Source organism: Hordeum vulgare, chromosome 6H, assembly GCF_904849725.1.
Source record: "Hordeum vulgare subsp. vulgare chromosome 6H, MorexV3_pseudomolecules_assembly, whole genome shotgun sequence".
NCBI lineage: Eukaryota > Viridiplantae > Streptophyta > Magnoliopsida > Poales > Poaceae > Hordeum > Hordeum vulgare.
The window spans coordinates 182,876,572-182,892,099 of record NC_058523.1 but is presented as its reverse complement, the minus strand read 5'-3'; the positions used below and the strand labels follow the sequence as shown (position 1 = coordinate 182,892,099).

Sequence of the window (15,528 nt, the reverse complement as noted above, 5' to 3'; positions counted from 1 at the left end):
CTTGTGGCACTGTCAAATATTATAACTTTAATATTTGGGCACGTGCCATATTTTTAGAAAGTCCTTTATTACTACGATAGATAAAAACAAAATAATAATAGTAGAAAAAGAATTTAATTAAAAAGGCAAAGAAAACCCCCTTTTTGTCCCCTAGGCCACATCCCATTCCCCCACCCTAGGTCGGCCCATTCCCCCTCCCAACTGGCCGGCGCACCTCACCCCTCCTCCCCTCTCGCTACAAGGGGCCACCCCTCCACCGACACGCCCCACCCACTCACCCGTGTCGCACTGAGCCCCCACCTCTCTTCCCCTTCTCCCGATCCATATCGGATGGGGACCTCTCCCTCCACTCCGACGACATCAGCCCTCCACCAGTACCACTGGCCACTCTCCCGTGCCTCCCTGCCGCTCCCTGTTGACTGACACCGCCCCACCATCGCCCCAAGCGAATCCCATGGCGGCTGGCTGCTCCCCCTGCTCGAATCGGGTTCGGCCGGTTCCGGCAACCTCGCCGGCCGATGCCGCTGCCCCCAGCGCGTTGTCGGCGACCACCGCACCGTCATCAGTCGCTCTCCCTCCCCGGCTCCTCCCTGTGCTGCCTCGTGCCTCCACGCTGTCCCATGGCGCCGCCGGCCATCGCACCTCCCCACACCCGTTGCCTCCCTCCGCTAGCGCCGGTGAGACCCCGGCCTCATCTCCCTCTCCCTCCCCGTTCATCGCCCCGCCGTTGTTGGCCGCCTTTGCCACGTCCCCCTTCGCCCCCCTCGCGTGCCTTGTGCCTCCCCTCGCTTGCCCCCCCCGCACACACGCCGCACCAGCAACCCCCCCCATGCGCCGCCGCCGGCCTCCACGCCCCCCTGCACCTTCCCCCGCACGTGCCCGCACCCACCACCACCGCCCTGGCCGTCGGCAAGACCGGACGCCCCCCCATGGCGCCCCCTGTCCGATCTGTGATAGGGTGGGGATGAGCCCCCCCCACTGGCATGTGGGCCAACCCCCCCCCCCCCCCCCCACTATCAATGACAATGGGGTCCACCTCCGAGAACGTTTTATAAAAAATGAAATATAAATAAATAAATAGTTAATTAAGAGTAATTATATTAATTAGTATATTTAATCTGTTGTTAGTTTAAATATCAATGACATCTCGGGCCACCCCCCTCTAATTAACCTGATGATTAATTAAGTTAATTAAATTAAATTGTTAACTAGCACCCTATGATAGATGGGTCCCACGCCACTAATTAACTTGATTAAATATTTATTTAATCCTAATAATAAATTTTCCTATGACAGATGGGACCCACTGGTCATATTTGACCAGTCAAAGCCCGGTTGACTGTTGATGTCATGCTGAGATCACAATGATGTCATATCTAAATATCTGAATTATTTAAATCTATTTAATTACAAATATTGAATAAAAATTTAGAAATTAATATTAATTAAACCGTAAGTCAGATGGAAATATTTTGAACATGAAAGTTGATCGGCAGAACGAGACGAACTTGGATACGCTATCCGTTCGTTTGTCACGCGTCCCTAGCATAGCAAACGTGAAACATTTTTTTGTCATTTTCGTCTGACCAGTAGTAGCCACAGACCCGGGAAATATCATCCGAGATTTTCCCGATCCGTCTATGACGGATGATACTGCGTTAGCTCATGCCTAGCTGTGCATATTGCCATGTCATGCTTAGTGATTGCATCTGTGTTTATATTTATTGTTTCTTCCCCCCTTTTCTTACCGGTAGACCCCGAGACAAACGCTGCCGCCGGGTATGACTACCCTCCTAATGACCAGCTTTTTTTGCAGAGCAACAAGGCAAGCAAACCCCCTTGATCATTCCTATATCACCTATTCTTTGTCCCTCCTGCTTGCATTAGAATTTTTCTACTGTTGTAGTTAGCTCCTATATCTGATGCATATCCTAATTTTGATGAACTGCTACATTATTCTACTGCACCTTAAAACCGTTTAGTATAGGTGGAGCAGTCATCCCCTCTGACCCTTAGTCTAGTTGCCCCAACTTTATCATCAAGTCTCGATCCCTGATCGCGAGCCAAGACCCGTCACAGAACTTACACCCCCTTAGTTATACGATGCTCCAGAGCTACTATCGGGTACCGAGGGTGACACCTCGCGAAGTACTCATGATGATATCTCTGTAGTGAAACTAGTCGGTCGTGGTTATCGAGGGTGATTCCTCCTTCACCACTCCCGACGATGACTCTGTCATGCAACCCCTCAAGTGTGAGACCCACGAGGGTTATTCCTCTAACTCCACCTTGACGGTTACATTGTTTGAAATCCAACGAGGGTGATACCTTGGATCCCCCTGATGTTACAACCACATAGTTACTTGACCATGTTCCTGGGAACATTGATGAATAAATGTTAGGCGGGTGGATTCCCGCGTGGATGTGTCGATGAGTTAATTAAATTTTTAATGGATTTGGGTATTTGATCTGGGTTGGTCGAAGAGCTTTTCGCACTAACCAGCTACATGGGAGAAGTTATGGGTACTCGACGTCGTGGTATCAGCCAAACCTCTTCAAACGTGAGCAATGGAGCGGCGCGCGCCCGAGTGGTCTGGATTATCACCGTTCTTGTATAAGAGTTGCCAGGACTATGATCGGCCGCCCACACAACATGCAGGAGCGCAATGGGCGATGGGCCCATGGCCCCTGCGCGCTTAGGGTTTAGACCGGTGGGCTGGCCTCTCTGTTGAGTCTAGGTCGGGCTGCGACGTGTCTATGTTCCGAGGCTGGGCATGACCCAGGAAAGTGTGTTCGTCCAGAGTTTATCGTGTGTGACGGGAAACTTGGTGCACCCCTGCAGGGATGAAAATTAACTATTTGGATAGCCGTGTCCATGGTTACAGGACGACTTGGAGTTGTGCCCCGATCTTATACAACTACAACTGTTACTTAACTGGAATGTTTTTCCAGGATTGCTTCCTCGGAGGGAGTCAAGGAAGGATCTCTCGGCATGACTTTAATTAATATTGCTGCAACAATATGACTATTAATTGTGTTACCTGTTCTACTCTCGTCTATTGCTGCAAGACCCCTGAAGATGCTAGTCTCCGATAGGACTAGGCCTTCTCTCTCTTTCTTGCATTGCTGGAGTGAGTCCACATATAACCCCCTTTCCTTTGATACTGATGCATACTTAGCATAATTCTGATGTAAGTCTTGCGAGTACTTTGGATGAGTGCTCACCATTGCTTTGCTCCCCCCTTTTCCCTTGATCCGTTGCTGCGACCAGGTGATGGAGCCCAGGAAATGTTGTATCCTTCCGACAACGACTGCTACCCCGACGGTGCCTACTTCTACGTGGAGGCCACTTAAGACTAGGAGTAGTTAGGAGGCTCCCAGGCAGGAGGCCTCGCCTCGTTCGATCGTTGTATCTTTTGTGCTAGCCTTCTCTAAGGCACCTCATGTTTCATGTCTGTACTCAGATATTTGTTGCTTCTGCTGACTGGTGTGTTTATCGAGCTTCTGTATTCTAGCCCTTGAAGCCCCTCGCTTGTAATCTGAAGCTTGTATGTGTTTATTTGTGTCTAGAGTTGTGTTGTGATATCTTTCCATGAGTCCTTGAGCTTGGTCGTACGCATTTGCATGTATGATTAGCGTATGATCAAATCGAGGGCGTCACATAGGCTTAGATCTTTCTTTTCCATAAGGTATTTAACAACAACATGATTAGTGTGAATCGTGACTTTGGAATCAACAATATAAGGTATAAACTTATCACATGCAAACACAACTGCTAAAAATTCTTTCTGAGTAGTAGTGATGGGGATACTACCCATGGGAATACTAAAGCGGAGATAATCCGTCACCAAGACATTTGGGGCCACGTGCCCTCCTGGGCCAGCTGGCTGCAGCCGACACACGCCATGCCTACTAGAGGGATTCAGCCTGGTCAGCTGGCCCATCGCTAGCCAGACGGCCCGCTCCCGTCCCATCAGACTGTACTCCCGTATGACATAGAGGCGCTTGTGGCAGAAGTACACATTGACAAGCTCGGCCCTCCCTCGGGGTCCCTCCCACCAGACTTAGGGACTGTGGCAGACGGCCAGCCGCCTGTGTCCCCCGCCCCAACAAGCCCAGTCACGGTGGCCGTGCTAACGGTGGTCACGGCATCGTCCTTGGCACAACCTTTCCTCGAGTACATCAAGAATGGCACGCACCATGCCAACGAGGTCGAGGCCCGACAAGTCCAAACACGTTCCGCCGCCTACACGATCATCAACAACGAGCTCCTCAAGTGCGGCGTGTGTGGGTATTCCAGCGCTGCGTCGAGGCGGACAAGGGCCGCGAGATCCTCCTCGACATCCACTAGGGCGAGTGCGGCGACCATGCAGCCTCGCGCTCCCTGGTGGCCAAGGCGTTCCGCCATGGTTTCTACTGACCGTCTGCCCTAAAAGATGCCAAGGAGTTGGTCGACAAGTGCAACGGCTACCAGCGCTTCAAAGCACGCAACCACAAGCCGGCTTCACCCGTGCAAACCATTTCCTTGACATGGCCATTCGCCGTGTGGGGCCTTGACATGGTTAGCCCATTCAAAACCGCCCGAGGAGGCATGACACATCTCCTGGTGGTCGTCGACAAGTTCATGAAATGGATCGTGGCTCGGCCAATCAAGAAGCTTGACGGCTCGACGACCGTCACTTTCGCCAAGGACATCACCGTCCGCTACGGCCTCCTGATACATCCCAAACGTATCTATAATTTCTGCTTGTTCCATGATCTTTTGGGTGACATTGTTATATGTTTTGCTACACTTTTATATCATTTTACACATATTTGGACTAACCTACTAACTCAGTTCACCCACTGCCAGTTTCGGTCTGTTGATGTCTATTTCGCACGGGCTTCAGAAAATTGAGTAAAAGCCCCTGCAAAATAGACATCAGCACACAGAAACTGGCACTTGGTGCACTGAGTTAGTAGGTTAGTACAAATATGTGTAAAATGATATAAAAGTGTAGCAAAACATATAACAATGTCACCCAAAAGATCATGGAACAAGCAGAACTTATAGATACGTTTGGGACGTATCAACATCCCCAAGCTTAATTTCTGCTCGTCCTTGAGTAGATAAATAATAACACAATAATTTATGTGGTGACATGCTAACACACATATAAGATCTTCAAAGTAAAGAAAGTAAGATATGAAATTCAAGTGAAGACAATAACAAACAAGAGTTTATATCTAGTATTGATATTAGCAAAGTAATAACATAAAGGTGCAAGAGCTCTCGCTGTCCGTGACTCGAATGTCTCCAAATGGTGTTTGCGTGCAAGAAGGGGGAGATGGGTTGAGATCATAAAATATTTTTTAATTGAGAACTCAATCTACTAAAATTTCACACTTGATCTCCTTCGGAATCTTATTTTGACTCATCCCCAGACCACTAGTCAGGCACAAGTCAAAATGATCCTCTCCCTTTCGACTTTGAGCACTCATGCAATGGATGAGCGTAAGTAAGATATGTTGGCACTTAAGATGGAAAATAGAATAATGATGGGGAAGGAAGACAAAAAGGTATGAAAGGCTCACATCAATGAGTACAACCATAGGCGAGAGAAAGCCAAATGATAGATATGATGTGAGGAGTAGGGATTGCCATGTAACAGATGCACATATGAGCTAAGGTAAGCTCTCCAATGGAACTAGCAGGAGCTATGGAAAGATAGAGAACACACGAAAAGGATAAGCATGAAAACCTATGTTGTGTTCTAGAGTGGAATGGAGCGTGTATCTCTCCCAAACAAGGTAGGCTAGGTTCCGACTTGTTATGAACAGAAAGCAAAACTAAAAAAACTAAAAAGTAAAGAGCGGGACGCGCCAAGCATAGCACACAACATATGAAGTGATAAAAATATAGCATGGAGATGGACGAACTGATGATTGTTGATAGAGAAGGGGATGCACGGGGGCATCCCCAAGCTTAGACGCTTGAGTATCCTTGAATATTTCTTGGGGTGCATGGGGTCATACCCAAGCTTGAGCGCTTGACACTCATGTATCTTCTTTGATCATCTGCCATCGCATACTTTAAAACTCCCTTCATACGAAACTCATCATAAACTGATTAGAGTGGTTAGTACCTTTAATAAAAGAATTCATTACCTGCTAGAAATAAAGATTTTCATGAAAATCTACTGTTTCTCATGATTGCCAAAAGGTTTTTGCAAATAAAAAGTAAGCTTAGGATTTGCAAAACAATGAAAACGCAAAACATGGCAGGATCCGTGAAAAACAGAACAACGGGTAGTAAATAATTTATTCGGGGCACTTCTGTAACTCAAATCAGAAAACTCGAAACAGATGCCAGAAAGGCAGTTATATAGAGCATGCTGTCAAAAACATTCAGATAAAAAGATGATATGGTGATTTTTGGCGAATTTTCCGTCAAGGAGACTAAATTTGTTTCTGGACAGCATGTCACAATTTTTGAACTTTCTTGCAATCGGAGGCTAAAACATGGCACAAAGCTTGAAAATAAAGATACAATGATGTTGATACAGTAGTAAAAAGCATCAAGACCACTAAAACCTGAAAGTAAAAAACTCAAAGTAAAGATAACAAGGGTTGTCTCCCTAGAGCTCTTTCTTTATAGCCATAAAATAGGCTTAAGATTTTAATGATGCTCTCGTAGGAATAAGAGTTGTAGAACAAAAGAGAGAATCAAGAAGCAAATACCAAACATATTTAAGTCTAACATGCTTCCTATGCATAGGAATATTGCAGTAGAATAATTCATTCAAGCACAAGGCAATAAGCATAGGAAGGCAAAACAAGTGCAGCTTCGAAACCTCCAACATAAAGAGAGGGAATTTGATATTATTGAAATATCTATAAGTATATGTTCCATTCTCATAATAATTTTCAGTGGTATCATGAATAAACTCAAAAATATAAGTATCACATAAAGCATTGTTACCATGATCCACATGGACTTCATGAGGAGGATAAAACTTGGAGTAAAAGAGAGACTGAATCTCTTCCCAATCTCGTAGGTGAGAATCATCTAGTAGCCTATACCATTCCAATGCTTTTCCTTTTAGTGACAAGGCAAATAATTTCCTCATGACTCCATCTCTTGTCAAACCTAAAATCTTAAACAACTCACAAAGTTCTGTAAGTTTCAAAAAATGAATACTAGGATTGACTGTTCCATCTCTTGCATAACAATCATTCCTAATTATTTCAATTATCCCAAGTGGTATTTTCAATGGGATACATTCAGTAGGTGGAGGAGACTTCTCTACCATGGGTGTGGTAAAGCGGCCTTCCCCAAGCAGTGAACTAAGAGTGCAGTTTTCCATAAGCCTAACTAGTGAAGTCACACAACTTAGTGTTCTCAGTGGAACCCATGGCAATGACAACAAGCAAGAACAAAGAAAATGATATTTTTTTGTGGTTTTTGGTATAAGACTCTAAAGAAAAAACTAAAAAGCAAACTAACAAGACTAAAAAGCAAAGGTAAAGGATAGCGTGCAACTCCCCTATTTTGAAGACTGGAATCCCTGACAACGGCGCTAGAAAACTTTGCTTGATGACGAGATGATGTATATAGTTCTCACACCTCGTTGGTTACCCCAAGTGGAAGGTTGAGATGTAGTCAACAGCAAGTATTCCCTCACACAGAAATTATAAGGTTTATCGAACCAGTAGGACTCCTAGGATCAACAAGTAGGTGTCTCCCACCCTGGCGCCAGCAAAAGACGTGGACCTACACACACAACAAATAACTTTGCTCCCAATGAGTACACAGAGGTTGTCAATTTCTCCAGCCTTGTAGTTTGCAAAGGATCAAAACACAAGAGGGAAAAGTAATAGTGATTACAACAGAAAAGTAAATGAAAGCGGTAAATGATGGTGGTGTAAACAATGATGGTGATATGGACCAGAGTCACCTGATGTTCACTAGAGATGTCTCTCTCCCAAAAGACGATAAACAACTATGCTTGGGTAAAAAAATCACAGTTGGGCAATTGACAGAATTATGAACGCACCGCAATGCTAATTATGCTACTTGATAGTTAGAGGTTCAATAGTAATGGTCAGTACGCCAAGATAAGTAGACCATTTATTCATTAACATCTACTTATTAATCATCCACCTTGAGATATCTATCCAGAACATCTCGCCGGTATTAAGTTGTGAGCCCCACCCAAAGTGTAAACTCAAATCAACGGACAGCTGCATTAACGAACTATGCGTAAGGTAAACAATCCTTACAACCGTGGTCACAAACATCGTTGTTTTCTCCCTGGTGGCAACAACACATCCCCTAGTCTCATGTTTCTGTCACTCAAGCTAGACATCGAGGGGTATGAACCCACAATCATGCATAACGCTCCCTCTTGGAGTTACAATCTACTACTCGGCCAAAGCAATAAATAGCAACAGAGGACATGCATCAATTACTAAGGAACATAATATAAAAGGATAATCAAATTTATAACTCAGAACAATTTGAACATAATCTCAGAATCCATTGGATCCCAACAAACCGAGCATAGCAATAGCAAGAGAATTACATAGATGCCTTGATCATGTAGGGCAGCTCATAGGACTAACCATTGAAGCACAAGATTGGAGAGAAGACATCATATAGCTACTGGTCATGGACCCATGGTCCAAGGAGGACTACTCACGACACTTCCGGGAAGCGTCCATAGCGGTGGAGAAGTTCCCGGAGGTCAACCCTCCCTCCGACAGGGTGCCAGGAAGAGGTCTCCTGGCGCTCCCGATCTCGGAAGCGCAGCGGCGGCGGAACGATGGAGAAATTCGCGATTCTGGTAGTTGTGGAAGGGTTTCCTCTTGGAGGACTAAATATAGGCCAAAGGAGGGCACCGGAGGAGGTGGGGCCCACCCAGGCGGCCTCCTGGCGCGGCCAGGGTGTAGGTCGCGCCAGCAGGTCGCCTGGGCGGCCCCTGGCCCCCCTCTGGACCATCTTCAGTGATCTCAAAGCTTCTGTTATGCTGATTTTTATATATTTTTCCTGGAATTTTTCGGACTTCAGAAATTTGGGTAAAAGCCCCTACAAAATAGACATCAGTAGACAGAAACTGGCATTGGGTGTACTGAGTTAGTAGGTCAGTCCAAATATGTGTAAAATGATATAAAAGAGTAGCAAAACATATAACAATGTCACTCAAAAGATCATGGAACAAGCAGAAATTATAGATACATTTGGGACGTATCAACCTCGTATATCAAAAAAAGCAGTTATACCAAAGGGTGTGTAGCTACCACCATGCATAGGCAATCGCCTCTCTACCGGGAAATGTTTTTTCCACCTCGCGGAAAAGAGTAAGCACACCGATCACCTCCGTCTTCGCTCTTTCCTAGAGTGCCATTGCCTGGCATGCCTCCTCCTCGAGCCGAGCAACCTCGGCCCGGAGAGTTGTCGCCGCATCCTGATGACTATGATCGTTGTTGGGTTTTCCATAAAGAGGAACAAGTTATCGAAGCACAATGCGGGTAAGTATTTCCCTCAGTTATGAAACCAAGGTTTATGAAACCAATAGGAATACCAATCCTCAACCGTCTTCAGTGAATGCACACAAAGAAACAAACAACTTCCACCCAACGCGGACAAGAGGGTTGTCTGTCCCCTTGACTTTGTTATTTGCAAGAAAATGAGGTGTGCAGATAATTGTTGATAATTTTAAATTAAAAAATAAAATAAAACACAAATAATGGCAGCAAGGTAGTAGTAGCATTTCTAAATATATAAGTGAATAGACCCGGGGGGCGTAGTGTTCCCTAGTGGCATCTCTCATGGCAAAGGCATATGGTGGGTAAACAAATAATTGTTGGTCAATTGATAGAACAGCGAATAAGTATGCGATTTCCACAGCAATGATGATGTGTATATAGGCATCACGTCTAGAAGCAAATAGGCCGACTCTTGCCTGCACCTATTATTATTACTCCACTTCAAGAGCGCTTCTATGCTTGCCTCTCTACGTATTAAGTAAAAATAGAGTAATGCTTGGAGAACAATGAAATGATGTAGACAAAGTAAACTCAATTAATATGAATAAACCCCATCATTTTATCATTAGTAGAAACAACACAAAGATGCATCTTGTCCCCTTCTGTCATTGGGATATAGAAATTCGCCAGGTTGAACCTACTACAACGCACCACTCCCACTCAAGAAATATTAATCTAGTTGGCCAAACTATCTCGATAGATCAGAGAGCATTACGAAGCTATGATGATCATGCAATTAAGAATCATAATAATCAGAGGTGACTCAAATACTTTTCATGAGTTATCTGAACATAAACCCACAATTCATCGGATCCCAACAAACAAACCATACATACTGATTACATTAGATAGATGAAAGCAAAGATGCGATGAACATGCTATTGAAGATCATAAGAGAGAGAGATTGCCATCTAGGTACTTCCTACGAACCCGTATGTCTGTGGTGAACTACTCACATATCATGGTGAGGGCAGCAAGGTTGATGTAGACACCTCCGCGATTAATCTCCCCTCCGGCAGATCACCGGAACAGAGGTTTAGATGGCCACCTGTCAGAACAGAGAATTGCGGCGGTGGAAAAAAATGTTTCGGGAGCCCTCTTAGAGTTTTCGGAATATTTGTAAATTTATAGGTCAGAGTGGGACGTCGGGAGGCATCCAGGGGCGGCACAAGCCATCAGAGTGCGGCCAAGCCCTGGGCCGCCCCTATTGGTTGAAGGACGAGGCGCGAGGAGTGTGAGGGTGAGGTAGTGAAGCCATCACCCCCACTACCACCGCCATGAGATCCGAGTTAATCGACAATCGCAATGGAGCAACATCATCGTGAGACGCGATGGATCTCTGTCGCGTGCTCATCCAAGGCTGCCTTTCGCCGAGCCCCATTAATGACTACAAACAGAGGAAGGGAAGTGGGAGGGAGGGAAAGAGGGATTGACTATTCCTCGCGGTGGCGACATTAGTGGCAGGATCCTCACCGCCACCAAATCCCTACCGGTCGGCCTCCCTACCACCACTATCCATGGTGAACGAGTTGGCCAACGCAGGCGATCGGTCTGCATCAACCTCTCCTCCAAGACGGCGGCTTGTAGGGATGGAGTGGGGACATCACGTAAACCCCGGCATAGAGGACGACCAGATCGAGCACAGGGCCACCTCTGCTTTGTCATGCACGAGATGCCGCCTCTCCGTCGTCATGGATTGAAGGAAGCGGCAGTGATGGTTGTTCCGGATGCATGCGTGGTCGGCATGCCATGGTTGTCCCATATGTGGTGATGTCTGGTTTTCATTAGTGCTCACCTATTTTCTATTTTTGACCAGGTTCGTATTTGAATCATTGACAAACCATTCAACTGCTTGTTCACTGGATCCTACACTACCACACATTATGAATGACTTACCTGTGTTTGTAGCGAAGGTTTGGTCTCAACTACTTCCCATCCTGATCACCTCTGCAACATGTTGTTCCATGCATTAGTAGCTAAAAGGTATCAAGTGTGAGTGTGACATCTATCTCCCTCCCAACTCATTTGTGTTCATTATCCCTCATTGTGCTGTTGTGCATATTTTATTTGCTATTGCGTAGATAATTTTTACAGAATGTGCTATTGTGGATTCTGTAGAAATATTTTTGCTATTTTGCACATCCATGCTATCAGGGACTGTGCATCTTTTTCTTAAATGATGTAGTTTAATTTTCAAAACAAGATCACGTGTAAAGCAATTTTCCCATGAAAATGCAGTGCTAGCTGTGGATTCAAACACCAACAACCATGTCAGCGTCCATGACTGTGGACATGGATGCTTGTGACGAGAGATGCAGAGCACAAGCATATCGCTTGCCTTTTATTAAGTTGTCCATGGCAACAACTGCGGTAGTGTCGTCCTTGCTAGATCTGCGCGCAAGTGGTGTTGTCAATCATAGTGAGAGATGTATCAATGCTAATTGTTTGTAGATGGGGAGGATATGTAGATGTAAGAGAGCCTTTATTTTATTCTTCTTATCTAGCTCAGGAGAAGTTAATTCTCAGTTGTTTCACTTATGGGTTCGTATTTTCATTATGCAAAGTGGCTTGAAAATAGACTATCTTTGCTCTTTCCATGAGACTTAAGGCCACAATTTTTTATTTAAAAGAGGAGCCGGCCAATTCTTCTGTTCATCTAGTCCTTGAGATAAAATCTTATATGCTCTGTTGGGCATTTTCAAACTACAGGTTGTTTCAGCTAATGGGTATAACTGAGTTCCTGCTACTAGCTATACAATTCCATGAGGGTCAGATACGAAGTATTATAGAGTGAAATATCAAACATTGAGCAGCAATATTTTCCATAGTTTCTGCAAGCACTTCATATTCTTCTTCATTAGATACCCTAAAGGTAATTTCTGAATGATACGCTTCTGTGTGTTGATCAATGAGCTGAGTTGATGGTTAGAATCTGGGACGCTTGTGAAGCTTCAAGAACAAATTTTTCATTTGCTCACAAAATATAAAATTGAAGCTAATGTCTCCATAAATATGTTTTCACTCTATCTTGGCAGTACGAATGGTATGGACAACATTGCAACTTCTTTTACAGGACATGGTGTACACTTCCATACTTCCATTTGGATAGTGTTTCTCTCATATGCCCTCTATTTGCACCATTGAGTAATAATTTGTTTCTAGAGTTACTGTCATTATGGGCTCATTTTTTCGTAAAATATTCCTCATTTTGACCAAATTATGTTTTGAACTGAATTTCTTTAATTTTAAAATCTCACGTCAAAGCTATTACTCTGCATGCGATTCAGGAGTATTTTGTGACCGCTGCCAGGTACTGGGTGCTTCTATGACATTTTAACGCATGTTCCTGCCTCTCACCTATCCCTCGCATAGGCAACATTCAACACTTCTCATGTGTGTACTTGGATCATGTGTATGTAATGCTAATTTTTTATCAGGTTGCCAGAGGCTTCAGGATATACATATGCATCTTTCCACCTGGATGGTATCATCCTTGGAACATGAACTACTGAACTTTGTCAAAATTTGGCATGTGAAGACTCAGGTTCATACTCCAATTGTCAGGAATACGTTTCAGATGGTCACACATGTCTGTGCTTGATATATATTTGCTAATGACCTTTTTTTGTCCGTAGTCAGATATTTCAATGTTTGAGGGGCATCTTGGACTCAACATTGTTATACCCTTCTCTCAAAATAATTACTTCCTGCCATTATATATGTGTCCCATAAAACAATGTGTAGTACAATGTCGGATGCCTTTGTTATTATGATTTTTTACCATTCCCTAAATTGCCGCTGTTGATGGTGTCCAGCTTTGGGATCTACTGAAATTGAGAAATTTCAGGACTTTATCGCCATATATTGTGTGCATACATAGTGTATACATGCCCGGTAATGTTAACATTCATTATTCAAGGTAACACATCTATTTCGACTATGCAGGCTGGAGTGTAGTGTTAACCATTTGAGTGAGAGGATAGTATAAGGGCCAAGATGGATCAGGGCCAGATGGGTTATGACTCAGCTATGGCATGTACAAAAGATGGCACGGCAATGTGGTGCTAGCTTAGATGACCTGCGTTTCGATGATACATTGCCCTGTGCTTAATTTGATGGATCCACTTAATAAAGGTTTGTAGGGATTTATTATGATCATGACTGCATTGTGGATATCATAGCAAATAACTTATGAGATTTATGAATTGTCATATGGTTTGATCTAACTGGTTGTTGTGCTGAACTGTTCATTTTATTTAACCCCTTTCAATTCTTGTGGCATACAAGAAAAGGGTGCACAACCTAAGCTTGAAGACAAACATGCAACTTGATATAGATCGGATGCCTTGAACATGGTAATGGAGGTCGAACAACTATCAATTGCAACTTGATTTGTAGGAGACGAGATATGTATACGAAGTTTGATTTATTAGGTATACATAAAATGAAAAATTTAAGACTACTATAAAGATTACTAAAAAATAATAAAACAAGAAAAAAATTGGAGGATTAAATTACTGCTCCTACACATTGATGTGCTCACTTAAAATTGTAATAGGGGTCATTTAGAATTACTGGTATTAGTCCACATACCATTGAGTACAATTGTCAAATTGATGAAATCATATTGAAGCATTAATAAAATAGCCAACTGAATCACTTCAATTCTATTTGTCGATCTATCGAGCAACTATCATTTGGGTAGCCAAGTTTTCACGTATTAAAAACATTCTTATAACTTGAAAACAACGATTGATGCACTATTTTCTTTTTGTTTAATAATCATTGGTAGAAGTGAAAAGTTGTTAATTACCTTGTAGATCCTGATCAAAACTAATGGGAAAGATCATAAACAATGATTGAGAAAAGGTTGTTCATGTAGATTAGCCCAAAATCCCCTGGAGCATATATTGCAGAGATGACCACAAGCACATATAGAGGAAGGAAGAAGGAAATACTATGCATGAATGGAAGGGAGAACGCATGGAATATGCTCTTATATTGTTTTGGTTATATTTTTGTGATGTTCCATAGCTTTGGACGTGTATATCTGCCTAAATTTATAGTTCCATGACAATGTTGAGCTTTTATGTGGGGGCCAATATCCTTCAACTTGTATGAGTTCGATCAAGAGCATGTCGGTATAAATTTTTATTGACTCGTTCATGTTTAGCGAAAATTAAAGTATAAGTCGCATATATTTTGTTTTAGTGATACACTGTATAAGACACGTAAGTATAAGGTGGTTTTTATGTGATGAATAATGGAGGGGTTGCTAGGTTGATAGAAGCCCCCCCTGCTCCATTGGTTGACGGTCACGAGGGACAAGGGATTTATTACGATGGTGGCGAGACAACTCGCAAGGTTGTGCCGGAGTCGGCGGCTAGCAACAATTGTGAGTAATATAAGTTTATTGTCCCGTGGCAACGCACGTGCACTCAACTAGTGTGTGTGTGTGTCTATATATATATATATATATATATATATATATATATATATATATATATATATATATATATGGTAGGCTCATTTGTCCTCCCCCATTTTATTTATTTTTCATTCGGAGTCTCATCCCGACTTGTAGGGGAATCATAGTCTCCATCATCCTTTCCTCATTGAGGCAATGCTCTAACAAGGATGATCATCACACTTTTATTTACTTACAACTCAATATGGAAAACTGATAGGAAGATATGACTCTCTGAGAATGCCTCTCGTAGTGTACCAGGATGTGCAATGATCTAGCGTTACATGTATCAAAAACATGATGGAAGGTGGATTTGCCACAAATACTATGTTAGCTCTATATGATCATGCAAAGCAATATGACGATGAACGAACTAGTCATGTGAAGTGACGACAGAATTTGAATGGAAATATATCTTGGAATGACTATGGAAATGCCATAATAGGTAGGTATGGTGGCTGTTTTGAGGAAGACATAACGAGGCTTATGTGCAACAAACCGTATCATGCCGCGGGGTGTGGATGCACCGGCGA

General features: G+C 43.5%; 1 protein-coding gene across 2 annotated transcripts; it reads left to right on the top strand.

Annotated features, from left to right (window-relative positions):
• Positions 1 to 281: 281 nt before the first annotated feature.
• Positions 282 to 3,384, top strand: LOC123402641. 2 transcript variants are annotated; one of them, XM_045096572.1, is made up of 2 exons: positions 282 to 677; positions 3,272 to 3,384. In XM_045096572.1, exons 1-2 carry the CDS (start codon positions 455 to 457, stop codon positions 3,352 to 3,354), a joined length of 306 nt encoding a protein of 101 aa, XP_044952507.1. In that variant the 5' UTR covers positions 282 to 454; the 3' UTR covers positions 3,355 to 3,384. The 2 variants fall into 2 exon arrangements, with proteins under 2 accessions (XP_044952507.1, XP_044952508.1); XM_045096573.1 differs by lacking the exon at positions 3,272 to 3,384 and adding an exon at positions 2,953 to 3,071.
• Positions 3,385 to 15,528: the final 12,144 nt, after the last annotated feature.

What these genes read in the sequence shown, in the direction of transcription:
- LOC123402641 (XM_045096572.1), top strand. Translation starts at nt 455, where the DNA reads ATGGCGGCTGGCTGCTCCCCCTGCTCGAATCGGGTTCGGCCGGTTCCG. An exon ending in GCCTCCCTCCGCTAGCGCCG is followed by an intron (nt 678 to 3,271) that starts GTGAGACCCCGG and finishes TGCTGCGACCAG; the next exon opens with GTGATGGAGCCCAGGAAATG.